The 15224-nt window shown below is 46.5% G+C and overlaps 1 protein-coding gene across 6 annotated transcripts in view; it reads right to left on the bottom strand.

The window, feature by feature from the left end:
• Positions 1-15224, bottom strand: part of SPG7 (SPG7 matrix AAA peptidase subunit, paraplegin) — a 46196-nt gene that overhangs the window by 10074 nt on the left and 20898 nt on the right. For all 6 annotated transcript variants that reach the window (XM_027821746.3, XM_043526098.1, XM_037877961.2 and 3 more), the window contains 5 exons: positions 14991-15153; positions 13731-13904; positions 5940-6064; positions 4372-4474; positions 3160-3270 (listed from right to left, as the gene is read on the bottom strand). In XM_027821746.3, the coding sequence (XP_027677547.3) occupies positions 3160-3270; positions 4372-4474; positions 5940-6064; positions 13731-13904; positions 14991-15153 (676 nt within the window). The remainder of the gene's footprint in view (positions 1-3159; positions 3271-4371; positions 4475-5939; positions 6065-13730; positions 13905-14990; positions 15154-15224) is intronic.

The following is a 15224-nucleotide window of genomic DNA, read 5'->3' as shown; positions in this document are numbered from 1 at the left end:
CTGAGCCGGCAGGGGTGTTCCGAGGTTTAGTTTGGCTGTAAGGCCCTTGAACTCCTTAGATAGGAGACATCATAGAAATGCAAGATGTTTATAATATAAACATCTGCAACAGAAGAAGGTCCCCATCCGAATATTCAGTCTATTAGGAACATTGAAATAGTGCAAGCTCAAGGTTGCACATGCAGGCTTAGTGCAAATCTAGGGAGGTTTTCCATGCTGGTTATTCATGGAACAGTCTAAGTTCTTACAGTCTGGGGACAAGCTTTTGGAATTAGCAAATTAAGATGAACTCACAGTGTTCTCTCCTCTCCTAAAAAAGGAAAAAAGTAATTTTTTAATGTCCATTTTCCATGCCAATGCACGATAAATTGGAAAAAGCCCAATTAGTATTTGGAAGAGATGCTGAATGGAAATCAAATGCGTAGCATATGTGCAGAAAATATGCTAACTGCAGAGTACAATACACATCAAGAACTCAACTCCATGTACTGTGCAAGGTGCCAGTATTTTAAAGCAGAAGTTTCTGCATGGTGCCAGGATCTGTAGGGGGCAGAATGGGCTCAGTGGAGAATATCAGCAGTGCACTGATTTTGCATGATACCTTGGAAAAAACACTGTTTAAAATATAATGCTAATAGAAAGCCAAGAGCCTTATTCAACAAAGAAATTGCAAATGACATTCACGTATGTTTTGTACAATCACTGCCCAGGGATCCCAGCAAGAGCTATGCCTCACAAGGCATGATGGGGATGGAACAGCAGCTTCAAATCAGAATGGCCTTAATTTTAATCAGAATAAGGTCAGTCCCTTAAACGCAGGTTGGGTTATTATTATTATTATTAAATTCTAGAAGCATTTCCTTGTCAACCCACCAGGGAGGGAGACTGTATGAAACTCTTTGCAATAGCACGGAATGTTCCTGCACAATTGCTTCTTCCCTTGAATAAAGCCAGCCTGGCCTAGGAGAGTCCCCGGAGAGCTTGTTTTACTCTGTTTAGGAGCAGACTGTGCCGAGGCTGCTGCCAGCGCAGCGCTAGTGGGGTTCCACAGGCAGCCACGGGTGCAATCAGGCTCCACCAGAGGCATAGCCGCCCTCTCTGCTGGCATCCTCCACAAGGAGCCTGTTAGACACGGCTCCATCTTCTCAACACGGTCTCCCTCATTCCCCGGAGACAAGACTTACAGACTGGTCCCATTCCAAGGCTTGAAGCCTTGGCAGCTATTAGCATTTGAGAAGCACCTTTACCCCTTCTCCCTCGTTACAGCAAAGGGTGTAAGGCTGACGTGGCTTTCAGCACCAGCTAAGTCCCTTCCCTCGATTTAACACCACACTTCCTAACGCAAAGACACTTGCAGTAAAAACCGGGCATGTCCCCTTCACTTTCAGGGAGGCCTAGCAATGACTTTGTGGTGTGTGGACGGTTAAGACAGCAGCAGCACCATTAAGTATTTTTGTGCTTGGCGGCAGCATGAAAGCTCCAGACTCCCCTAACCCGAACAGCTACAGCCCCGCTGGTTAATAAACTCACTTTGTTCATTGATTCAAAAAACCTTGTGACCCCAGACTTGCATCACAGACCTTAGTTAAAAAATCAAAATGCAACATTTTAGGTGTGACTGGGGAAGGCAAGCGTGACCACCAATGGAAAACCCAACAAAGTCCCTTCCTCAAGGAGACTGGCATTTTCTCCAACTGAGGCAGCAGCTCCACCTTAGGAGAAGCTAGAACAAACATTAGCTTTTGTTGGTTTATGCCTTTGCAGAGCAACTCAGAAGTACCTTCACTGGCCACGCTAGGTGCTGCTAAGCAGCCAGGTGTCTGGCTGTGTGCAAGTGTGCACAGAATTACCCAGAATGCTCAGGGGGAACTGCGCTTTTAAGGTAGGGGAAATTGTAAATCATCTCCTGCAATTCTTATTTAAGATGTTTAGAAAGCACCTATTCATTGGCATTTAAGCACCTTATAATAAAACAAGACTAAAACTCCAAATGAGGAAACAGCTGACCCAACACAAATGTTCTGGCCCACGGACCATAACCATCCGACAGAGTACCTCACTAGACAAGCATGCAGCCTCTTGTATGTGTCCAGTATCACACTTCATATAGTGGCATTGTACTATGTAAGTAGCCAAACATTTGCATTCTCATAATCAAGACCTTGTGTGCTCTGCAGCAGAATGGACCGAAATTCTGCAGCATTCTAGTGCAGCAGACTCAAAATTCTTTGGCAGTTTCAGGTAAATTCAAAGAGGTTTTTACAGAATTAAAAAAGAATACTACCATTGGTACAGTGTAGTGTACAGTTAGTACAGTGTAGTCCCTGGCTTATTTTGATATTAAACATACTCTGCTCACAAATTTTCAGTGTGCTGCAGATTGTTACATTAACAGTTCATAATTTGCATTGTCGGAGTTTTTTGTTAAGGGAGGAGAGCCTGAAATTTAATCAGCTCATTGGGGGACAGTTGTGACTTTGGCACCTGGGAAAACATGGCAGCTGGCTTGGGATTGTGGGATAAGTGCTCAAGCTGGAGGTCCCCCAACACAAACATGGAGTTGCTGGCAGGATGTTCTCTGCAAGGGCTCCTCAGTTTTAGAGCTCACCCCAACTTGGTCCACCAGAACCTGGATTTGTTAACCTGGCAGGCATACTGCAAAGCTCCTCTTTTCCCTCTTTTCTATGGCTGTTGAGGAGGGGGCATCTCTTTAGTATGGTTTTGCTATTTATATTTATGTCATAGGTGCCCAGAGTGCTGGATGGGCACTGAAAGCTACATTTTAGAAATGTAAAGAATTGAAGAACAAACATGTGAATTGTCCTCCTTAGGTTTCAGAGTTACCCTATTGTGATAGGAGCAGATTGCACCTACTGGTTCAGGTTGTCTATAGACTCAGAAGAGAACTATTACTTTGGGCTCAGGTTTGGAAAGTTCTCTGCACCATAAGGGCTAAACACATGTTCTAAAAAGAATGCTTAGACTCTCAAACACAATTCTGCAACTGCAGGATTCCCAAAGCCCTACCTGTACTAAGGGGAGAGTATGATCAGAACCATGTCTTGCTAGAACTCTGCCCACTAAAGAACCATATTCCAAAAGGCATGACAAGCACCATGGAGGCATTAGAAAGTATGAGAAAAGGTCAGGGCTTCTTACCTGCAATGACTCTCTCTACAGCATACTCCAAGTTGAAAGTATCAATGGATTTATAGCCCTCCCTGGCAGCGTGGAGAGCAGCCTCGTTACAGATGTTTGCTATGTCAGCGCCTACAGATAAGAGTTAACAAATCAAGCTTTTTTTGTAATGAGGGACAAAGAGCACAGGAGGACAGAAAAGGCGGGCACAAACCTGGTGGAGGCTCTATGGAAATGAAATACACCTGCATCACCAGCTCCCTTTATTCCCTTGGAAGAGAGCACAAACTTTGCTTGTGTTGCTTATGTTCAATTTAAATAATATGGTTGGCTTCTCGGCAATCAGCACTGGGCTGCCGCACAGGACAGAGCTCAGCTATCAGTCAGCAGGGAGAAAGCCCACGCTGGCTCTCAGCAATAGGGGAGCAGTGCAGTATGGGTAGTTGGTCTGGCTTGGGCCACTGCGTTGTTCTTACAGCAACTGCACAAACCTCTCCACAGGAGAGAAAACATCTGTTCTGAGTTTGTGTGCATGAGTGATTGGGGGTGGTGGGCGAGAGTTGCTGCAAGAAGTCACAACAGAAGCAGTGTGTTGGGGCCTGTTAGAGGGGCAACCCAGCAAGGGTATTCCAGGAACTACATGCAGACAGAAGCCTTGGAGCCCGTGGTCAGAAGCTGTGTTCCAGTCAGTTATCCCTAAAAGTTCCAGGGTGTGGGAATGTGGAGAGTGGCTTGATTTTACAAAGTAGCCTCTCTGCTCTACAAAGTAACCTCTACTCATTTCTACCCAGCAGTGAATTATTTTTTTGTTAAAGTGTTTATTGATCTAAACTCTGATTTCCCCAGCTTAATGCACTGAAGGACAGCATCTCATTCTCAATAGCAACCAGGAAGAGGCAAAAGCAGCAGCTCTTTCCCATGGGAATCTGGATCATGAATGCTGTAATGGCTCCCCTCCACCCCACCACCGAGGTAGAAAACAGCTAGATGCCCAAAACATTCAGGGACTGAAAAACATCCACAAGCAGTCGCTCATCCACACACAGATTGTATCCAAGAGAGTCTGCGCAGGTTCTGGCCATTTCAACAAGAGAGGGAGCAGAGAGGAAATAAAACCATTCAGACCAACACACATTGTAAAGAAGGGTGCGGCTAAAACCAACCCTTGAGTTCACAAACAAGGAAACCCTTACAAGTCTCAACCTCCGCCTAAAGAACAAGCATGGCTCATACCACTGAATCCTGGGGTGAGCTCAGCCAGGCGCTGGGAATAGAAGCTGCCAGCCTGGGTCAGCTTCAGACTCTTCAGGTGCTGTTCGAAGATCTCTCTTCTCTCCTGTAATAAAAAGGGAGAGAGTTTGCATGGAGGGGTTTGCGCCCCAGCCCAGCAACCTGGCACCGCTGTCACCTGGAGGTGAGATTGGGGGAATAAATGTCCCCTCATCACACATGACAGCAAGCTCCGTCACTGGGAAGCTGGAGGGAAGAAGCACAAGTGACTAGTACATTCTGAAAGCTGTGAAGAGGACACAACCACAAGAGGGCCGAGATGCCCTGCTTTGAGCCTCAAAGTATTTACCGTTCTGATTTCTCCAGTGACACCGAGGGAGCTTTCAAATTCAGGATGGACACAGGGAGGCTTACAATGAGTCACCGGCTCCTCTCTCCAAGGGGAACTCGCCCCCCTCCTGACTTTCACCCTCATTGATCTTTGAGCATTTCTTTAACAGCACAGCACTTAAAGCAAAGGAATCAGGAGCTCACAGCCCAAGAGCCTGCTCCCTCCCCTGCCACTGTGAAGACATCTCCTACTCACTGTGCGACATATGGCCATTTCTTAGATTGAGTTGGGGGGGGGCTAGATGAGAGCTGGCAACGGGCCAAAGAGTGACTCATTCAGCTGGTCCAGGAGGTCCTGATTAAAACAACGGGTTCCGTTGCCAGGGGTTTTCCCCCTCCTCTTTCGGGGCAGCTGCACAGTTCATATTTCCGGTGCCAGATTGTATCAGGCATTTAAGGTATTTTAAATGAAAAGTCTGTGGATGACAGTAAAGCCGCAGATGGAAGGAGGAGACAATCTGCTGGAAGAGTGAGTCTTCCTTGCTGCTTTCAGAGTCTGTGTCCAGACTCTGCTACAAGTCCCATCCTAGCAAACATGTTGGACTCCCACTGTTAAATGGCTCTGAAAGTGCTCCTGGTTCAGGAGGATACACATGCCAAGCAGGCTGCAAGGAAGAGAGTGGGTATCCAAACACAAGCAAGACAGAGTGAGGTAAGTAGTGCTTAATTTATAATGAAAGAGGAGCTGGGGCTCAAGCAATTTTTTTTTTTTTTTTTACTTTCATAACTGATGCGGCAAGCCCAGAGGTGCCGGGCTATGAACTGCCAAGCCTAGAGGTGCTGGGCTCAGCCCTGGCAAGCCCCAACACAAATTAAGGAGTGCAGGTAGCAGAGAGGAATGAATGGTGAAGGTGCATTACTAACCTGGGCTCTGCCCAGACAGGCAGTATTGGCTACAGAACCAGTTTAGGCAGCTCCTAGTTTCATGGAGAGAGGATACAGATACGCATGAAATTGCTGTCTCCATGACAAAAAGGAGAACTCCAAAGCAAAGTTCTCAGGCAAGGCCAGATTTAAGCAAAGGGAGGAGCTAATACCATGGAGTCTCCTTAAGATGGGCAACACAGGATTGCCGTTCCCACTGCTGCCAAACTTGGACTTTGCCAGAACAGATACTGACCAAGAAGTGACGCATTGTGACACCAGATTCACACACACAGATGGTGGGAGGGGATACATACCTGGAGTGTGGGAAGATCAATAAAAATGTGTCTGTCAAGCCTCCCGGGTCTCATCAGAGCATTATCCAAGATGTCAGCACGGTTGGTGGAAGCCAACACTATGACATGATCTGTGGTTCCCATCCCTGCAGCAAAACGAGAGCAGACGTGAAGGGGAAGGGTTTCTGTATCATAACGTACAATGCAGGCTTCATGTTGCTGAGGCACAATGGGAAGTGGAGAATCCCATCCACAGCTTTACAACATTCAGCCACAGTACATCTGTGGCATCCTTTGCGGCAGGCAAGACTGAAGACATTTACTTCTTTTTAGTAATGTGTGAAGGGGGGACTAGAAGCTGTGTGTGGGATCAGAAGTGGGTTATGGATTTTGGTCTTTCCTTGCACCCCTTGGTAAACAAAGGCATCCCAGGTGTGCAATACACAGGTATAAAGAGAGTCCAAGCCCAAAGAGCTTATAACCCAAACAAACAATATACAGATGAGGGACAGAATGCAACAAAAAAGGGACTGAGCAGCGATGTTCAGTGCACACAGCTCTTGGGTGCCATGATTTACACTGGGTTTTGTTTCCAGGCTGATAAGGATAAAAGGGAGTTATAGGGCTAACAAACCTGTGATGCTTGTGTGTTTTAAAGAGGGGCTTGTGGGAAGGGAGCCTGGCAGACAGGGTTTCACGTGTTGGGGGCCTCATGGAAGGAGGCAGGAGTAAGGTATGAAGGGGCAGTTGCTCGTTTAGCTTAGGGAAGAGCAGAAGTGCCACACTGAGGCATCAAGCCATGCTGCTTATTATATTCCATCAGGTGCTCAGATGCCTATGGACATGGGTCACTCTAATACACTTGTCTCACAACAGCAGACATCAAGTGCCCTCGGAGCTGTAAGGTATGCAGCAAGCTTCCAGAGGAAGGGATGAGTGAGCATTCCACAATTTCAATAGCGAAGCTGCCAAATGTGTCAATATACAATAGCTCAGTGGAGAGTTTAAGGTTACAGGTAAGTCAGTGGAATGGCCCTATAGAAAAAAGCGGCTTGTTCTACAGTGAACATCAGTTCTTCCCCCCCCAAAGGATGCCTTCTAAATAAGCTCCTGAAAAGGATGAAGCACGATCGTTCTTTGGTAATGCATTACACTGCACTTTAGAGCGTGATAAATAAGCAGAGAGACTGGCAGTCACCTGGGGGCTAACAAGCTTTATTCACAGGGCAGGATTAGAATGTACAGCGCATCATCTGCTTTGCAGCTGGGAAGACTCAGTCTTAAAATAGGTTGAACTATTAGAACAAACATAAAAACAAAAACCACTGACTGCACCCTCCTTGCATCAGCCTCTGTCACACTCGCTTTCAGTCTGGGTCCCAGTGGGTGGGAAACTTACAGCTCCAGGAAATCTAGATCAGCAGCCTTGAATCTATACTAATCCTCCCAGCATGATGTCACCTGGCTATTAACATGCTTTGGCCTCAGCATGCAAGCATCAGTCATAATGAGCAGTCTATAAAAGTAACACCTAAGAGTCCGTGACCGTGAATTAAAGCTAGTGCTGGGAATCCAGCTTGAAAAACCTTCTTGTTTGCAGCACTTGTGAGACAAACCATTTCAAGGAAATGGTGAAGAGGATTTGGTTGATTTAACAAGTCCCCTGCTTCCTCCACCACTACTGTAACCAAGTACCTCAGCCTTACACATATAGCTTCACTGAAATACAGCCACTGTGCAGGGGCAGAGCAGCTGTCAGGCCAACAACTGGCTCACAACACAAGAGCTGGGAAGAGGGAGATTTTGGCCAAGGACTCAGGGCAAATAACTGCTTCTGAAAAGTGTTCATGTGCCAGCAATGCCCATCTGCCATGTACATTGGCCAAACCAGACAGTCTCTATGCAAAAGAATAAATGGACACAAAGCTGACATCAGGACTCATAACATTCAAAAACCGGTAGGAGAACACTTCAACCTCTCTGGTCACTCAGTAAAAGATTTAAGGATGGCAATTTTGCAACAGAAAAGCTTCAAAAACAGACTCCAACGAGAAACTGCTGAGCTTGAATTAATATGCAAACTAGACACCATTAAGTTGGGTTTGAATAGAGACTGGGAGTGGCTGGGTCATTACACATATTGAATCTATTTCCCCATGTCAAGTATCCTCACACCTTCTTGTCAACTGTCTAAATGGGCCACCTTGATTATCACTACAAAAGTTTTTTCTCCTGCTGATAATAGCTCATCTTAATTAATTAGCCTCTTATAGTTTGTGTGGCAACTTCCACCTTCTCTGTATGTATATCTTCTTACTATATGTTCCATTCTATGCATCCAATGAAGTGGGCTGTAGCCCACAAAAGCTTATGCTCTAATAAATTTGTTAGTCTCTAAGGTGCCACAAGTACTCTTGTTCTTTTTGCAGACACAGACTAACACGACTGCTACTCTGAAACCTGTCGTAATGCAGACAGGATCTTGGCCTTAAAGGTCTCATCTATTCAGACATTGCAGAAGATTCGGGGGGATTGTGCTTCCTTGTCTGCTGTTTAGTTGTTTGTGCTCAGAAAATTCACTATTCAAACTGCTCATCTGTTCTGAGAAAGAGTTAAATTTATGAATATTGCCAGGCAATTTGAACAACTTGTAAATACAATACCATGCATCTTTGATCAGTGCTCTATTCTTCCCTTGCTGCATGACCAGAACTTGAAGAACACTGTCACAGATCTGACGGAGAGCAAGGTCGCCTGTATACATGAGGAACACCACAATCATTCTCTGAATTGCACAGTGAACTTAACAAGACACAAACTTACATTCACCCAGTTTAGCTGGGCTTAATCGCTCCTTCATTATCTCCTTCGAAGAATTTGCCTCACCTCCCTCCAGCTTTTTGGGGGGTTCCATGGGGCTCTGTCCTTGGTCCCCTTCTCCTTCTATACCTTATCTCTGGGTAATCTCAGGCACAAACACAAATATAAGCTATTCTATGACTCACAGATTTACCTCTACTCCAAACTATCTTGGCCTGTCTCTGACACCTACTTATCAATGTCTAGTGTCAGCTCAAGATCAACATAGCTAAAACGGAGCTCCTAATCCACCTTGCCCCCCACCCGCCTTTCCTCAATCACTGTGGACAATACACCATCCTGCCTGTCACTCGGGAGCATAACCTGGGCATCCAACTCAGATCCCTTAGGTCCTCACATCCAAATTATGTCTAAATCTCGCAGATGCTCTCTGCATATGATCTCTGAGATACAGCCTGTCCTATAGAAACACAGCATCAGAAATGTAGGGCCCGAAGGGACCTTAAGAGGTCATCTAATCCTGGTCTCTGCGCTGAGGAAGGACCAAGTAAACCCTGACAGGAGTTTGTGCTGTTAAAAACTTCCAACGATGGGGATTCCACAACCTCCCTTGGAAGCCTGTTCCAGAGCTTAACTGCTCTAAGAGCTAGAAAGATTTTCCTAATATCTAACCTAAATCTCCTTTCCTGCAGATTAAAGCCATTACTTCTTGTCCTATCTTCAGTAGCGAACAACTGATTATTGTCCTCTAACATATTTGAAGACTTATTTAGGTCCCTTCCTCAGTCTTCTTTTCTCAAAATTAAACATGCCTAGACTCTCTCCAATCTAACCACATCTTTCCTAAAGTGTGACGTCCAGAACTGGACACTCCAGTTGAGGCCTCACCTGTGTCAAATAGAGCAGGACAATTACTTCCTGTGTCTTACATATGACACTTCCTTCAATACACCCCCGAATTATATTAGCTTTTTTTAGATCTGCATTGCACTGTTGACTAATAGTCAATTTGTGAGCCACTAAAATCCCGATTCTTTTCAGCAGTACTAACACCTAGCTAATTATTCCCCATTTCGTAGTTGTGCTTTTGATTTTTCCTTCCTAAGAGTACTACTTTGCACTCTCATGTAAAACTCTCATCCAGGTTCACATCTCCGTTACTGAAACATCCTTCTCTCTGGCCGTACAAATGCAATCTTATCCCACTTGTATCCATTCAGAATGCTGCTGCCAAATTCAGTCTCCTAGCCTGTCACTTTGACCACATCACCACCTCCACCCCCTTTTACATCCCTCCACTGACTCCCCCTTCTCTTTGCATTAAACGTAAGCTGCCGGTCTTCACTTTCAACACCCTTCATGGCCCACCCCACCTGACCAGTCATCTCTTATTCACTATTAAGATGTCGACTCAAGCATCCAATTGGTCCATATCATTCTCCATCCCCCACTTGATACATTTTAAAACAAACACCTTCGTGCTTTCGCTGATGCTGTCCCTCATGCTTGGGAGGAGCTCCCTGAAAACATCTGCAAAACTAACTCATCCTCCTTCAAACTCTCCTTTTCCAGGATGCCTCCAAAAAATTTGACACTGGTTAGGATGCTGGTGCGCTGAGACCATGGCATATCATGCTGACCTACTGTCTCACTGTTTCCTTGTACTCCCCCATCACTCTGTCTCCATCTGCTGTTTCTTGTCTTATACTCAGATTGCAAGCTCATGGGGGGCCAGGGATCATCCTTTTGTTCTCTGTTTGTACAGTGCCTAGCATACTGAGGCCATGGTCGATGACTAGGACTCCTAGGCACTACAGTAATATAAATAAATAATTTCTTTTCAGAAGGCAGCCTGTGGCAATAGAGTGAAGAGAATCCATTTGTGTGTTAGTAAAGACTTTCTATAAAGCACATATTTAATAAGGAGAGTATTTTACCTTTCATATTCTGACACCTGTAACCCCTAATTTCGGAATTGGCAACTCACCAGGGTCTCCAGGACTACAGCTGCTGTCTATAAACTGGAGGAGACCGCAGACATTTTCATCTTTAAAAGAGGGGGGATTACACTTCCCAGAATGTGGAACTTCATTTTGGTCCAATGGCCCTCTACTTGAATCATGATGCAGTAGCTCGTGCTGCGACGTAGTGTCCTTCCAGGCCACCCCGCTGCATTAAAATGAGGGTGGCCGTGGACAGTAGTTGGCCCAGGAGCCACTCCTGGCCTTTGCCCACCAAGAAACCTATTGTGCATTATACAGCTGAGGTGGTAATGCCAAGCCCAAGTAAGCTTACATCTTTGGTCAAGTTTTCCAAAGCTGAGGTATGCACAAAGCGTCAGGGACTGCGAGCATAGATTCAGAGTGGCTTTGGAACCCTGGCCCATGGCGTCTCCAGCACACTGTGCACTGGCTTCAAGGCCGTTCGTGGGCACAAGGCACTCAGCTGTCTGACTACTCAAGGCAAACTCATAGCTCATTCTCCCCTCCCCCGGCAGGGCTATCACAGAACCCATTCTGAAACAGTGGCACCCTGTAGACCCCTGCACAGTAGGACAGTCCATGTCCCTCCTCACCTCACACTGCGCTCTAGCTTAAATTCCTCTCCTCTCAGGAGGGAGGGTACAAATCCATAAAAACTGACAATCTTGTGAGAGACACAGGGGGATCACAGGTGCATTCTGATGAGCAGGCAGCTAGTGCAACTTCTCTTGCCAAGCAGCTAAGGCTTACATCAAAGCACCCTCCTAAGGGGCAGCCTTACTGAGGAACAGGAACTTTGTGGGGCACAAATTTCAGAAGCTGCTCTACTCTCAGCCTAGCAGTGAATCGAATTCCAATCTCCTTCCTGACTGACTGCACCCCAGGAAGCAGCCTGGAGTTCAGATCCCAGAAGGGCCTGCAGGAGAAGCATTTCTCACACCTCACCACTGCACTGAATTTCTTGCATGGAGACAATTTGGGGAGGCAGCAAATTCCATGACAGTAAACAGGGGGAAAAAGGGATCTCTCCCACCAAATGTATCCTAGCATCTGAACTATTCCCTGCTGGGCAGAGCCCTGACACATCTATTCCTTGTCCTGCTCTACAGTAATAAGACTCAGCTACAGAAGTAATGCAAGCTCGGTTAGTGCTGTAGGGGCTGACAGACCCCACTTACAAACAAGAGCAGTCAAATGTGTGTTTTCCTTCATCCCATCAAGTTTCTTTGTAAATGCCCAAAATAAGCAGGGCCGACACCAGGTGGGGTCTAGCCAGAAAGACATTCAGAGGCCGGGCAGTGGCACCCAGGGCTGGCTTGCAAACCGTAAGGCTGTCTCCCCTGATTTGGATGTGGATTTCCTAGCGAAGCCGGGAAGGTGGAGATTAAGTTAGAGGACAGCAGAGGAAATTTACTACATTGCTTACGCCCCTCTGGGACAACTAAATTTTAAATCCCATCAGGCTTTAAAATTACCTGTCTTAGACAGGTAGTAACAAGTACCAAAGCATATTTAATGGCTGGCTAACCCCAAATGTTACCCACAAAACATAGTTCTGCCCTTGATGCAGACTAGCTTTACTTCACTTCTTCGGGGCTGTAAATTACCTCCATACAGTCACCAGTGGGAAGACATATTTCTGAGCTGAAACAATTATATAGTACATTAAAGAGCGTCTTTGGGCTTCCTGGCCTCCTCCAGCCACAGTCTTTGATGCACATGTTGCCTTGGTTCTATTAGCAGGCTGCAAGATGATGCCAAAGTTATCTCCAGTGCACACACTGCCTCAGGACACCACAGCAAGCTCTTATCTGCCTTAAAGTTACCACTAAACAAACCTACTCACCTGAGGATTTTAATTTTAGTCCTACCGCTGTTAGTAGCCAGAGATTATATCCTTTCTCCAATTCTATATTAAACTCTCATGAGGGCTGGCCCAATGATCCAGTGGCAGTGCAGAAATCAAGACCAAAGTCTGTCTCCTAGAAGTCTCCGATTACTCTCTAGCAACTACAGGCCCTGAAAAGACTCATGTCCAGTCTTCCAAAGACAGAGGAACGGTTGCTACGATGTGGGGCCTTTCAGTATACTGAGGAAAAATGGAGTGTGGTGAGGGGGAGTAAGGTGAAAACTGAGGTCCCAGAGGACTCTCACAGAGTTTCTTGTAGGGATGGCTGGGTAGGCTGGGGGGAGAAAGAGGGAAAACAGGAACGAAGTGTAAAGCACTTGGCTTTGAGAAGCTCTCTGCTGAAGAGATGCAGCTGCTTCTGCTCGCCCTACGACACACGCTCAATACAGCAGCTGAGCAAGTAACACGTAACAGAAAAGTACTCTTCTGGATACATCTACACTGCAATTAACCCCCCACCACCAGCTGGCCTGTGCCAACTGACTTGCGTTTGTGGGGTTCAGGCTAAGGGGCTTTTTAAATTGCAGTGTAGGAATTTGGGCTCAGGCTGCGCTCTGACCTTGCAGGGTCTTAAAGCATGGGCTCAGCCCGAGCGTCTACACACAATTAAACCACCTGCAGCCCGAGTCAGCTGGCATGGGCCAGCCAATGGTTTTTACTTGCTGTGTAGACGTACCCTCTGGGTGAGTGATATATCTGCTATGTCAGAACAAGGCCCAGTGAGGCCATATTGACACCTGAGAACTCTGAAAAAGAGTCCAACTTTCAATTGCAGGGTCCCTCTCCCTACACGTGTTCGAGAGCCACAGATTTCACCCGTCACGTGCAGTGGGATCTAGAGGAGACACTATCTGAGTTGGAGGCTTAGAGGGTTGCAGGACAGGGAGCACTGTGTGAGTTGCAGCTTGATGCAGTAGGAGACACTGGCAAGGGGAGGGGGATAATGGAGTTCAAGTCAATAGGGAAAAAGAGAAAATACTTAAACATGAGGAGAATGGTAAAGCAACATGACCGGTAAGGGTGAAAATGCACGTTTAAGAAGCTGAATCCTTGTAGAGGCAGAAAAGGCCTCAACCCTGGCTGAGAGAAAGTAATACTAACCATCCATTTCTACCAGCAGCTGGTTTAAGGTCTGCTCCTCCTCAGTGTTGGAAAAGCCGGACATGTTGGTTGAGCGTTTCTTACCCACAGCATCTATTTCATCAATATACACAATACACGGGGCACGAGCCCTGGCTTCTTTGAAGAGGCTCCGTACACGAGCAGCTCCAAGACCTAGAGAAGGGCAAAGGGTAAGATGAAGAGAGAGTTGTAGGAATCAATCCTTACTTGCTATGTATTTTAATTATCTGTAGTACAGTTGTACCCAGAGGCCCCAACCGAGATAGTGCCCAGGCCCTGTACACACACAGGAAGTGACAGTCCCTGCCCTGAGAAGCTTACAATCTAAAAAGGCAAGGCACACAAAGGCTGGGAGGGAAAAGTGGTACAGAGAAACACTTGTCCTAGGTCCCCTCATGGGTTAGGCACTAGAACCCAGGTATCCTGAGTCCCTATCCACTGGATCACACGGCCTCTTAAGCTGAACTCAGTATGTTAGTTTGTCTGCACAACTGCTCTAGGAAAGCTCCGCACCCAACTGCAAACAGGCACACCTGCTCCTTTCACAGGGTTAGGGGTTTAAATGCTTAGCTATGTTAGCAAACTGCATGCAGCCCCTGTGCTGTGCTTTAAGGACTGGGTGCAGCTATATGTCGTTCCAGCATTCTCTATTGGAAAGAGCATTATACTCATGCACTGGGAATCCAGGGGATACATACGAAGAGGGCAGCCTCAATGGGAGTGATTTAGGTTTTTGAACGACAAGACAAGAGAACATATGTAAGGGCAGGGAAGTCAGTGAACGGATGGTTATAGAGTAAGGGCTCTGCCCCAAAGAGCATGTGCTGTGTGTGGGTATTATCAGAAACAAACAAAGATGCATGGGAGTTCCCACACCACATCCTAGGTAGTAAGGAACGTTCCCGAAGAGCCTGAGGAAACCAGACTCTCTCGGATGAAGGCCTGCTGTAGACACACGACAAAGAACTCTCTTCTAAACCGATGAACAGGTGAGAGGGAAGGAGTTTACATTCCCACAGCTGCACTAATGGCACTGTCTACTGATGACAAAGTGTTTTATACCCTCTGCAGAAACACTCAGTCCTGCTCAAACACTCCCCATGCCAAGACAACTAGGAGTTCAGGTTCTTCTCACAGACATGGATAACGCTTACTCTAGATGGCAGAACTTTGTGTGCTCCCACCACAGATTGATTTACATCTTCTCTTTTCTTCCTAACAGAAGGTCAGAGGACTTACCTCCTATTACCTCCACAAACTCAGAGCCAGCCATTGCCAGGAACGGCACTTGTGCCTCTGTAGCCACTGCCTTTGCCAACAAGGTCTTTCCACAGCCTGGTGGTCCAAGTAACAAGGCACCTTTGGGCACTTTGGCTCCAAGCTGGAGGTAGCGCTCTGGGCTCTAGAATTACAACACAATTCCATCAGGTATCTGGCTCACGAGCAGTGTTTCCGGAAGAAAAAGACTTGTGC

The sequence above is a fragment of the Chelonia mydas genome, chromosome 12 (assembly GCF_015237465.2).
Source record: "Chelonia mydas isolate rCheMyd1 chromosome 12, rCheMyd1.pri.v2, whole genome shotgun sequence".
Lineage (NCBI taxonomy): Eukaryota > Metazoa > Chordata > Testudines > Cheloniidae > Chelonia > Chelonia mydas.
This window is presented reverse-complemented; position numbering and strand designations above follow the sequence as displayed.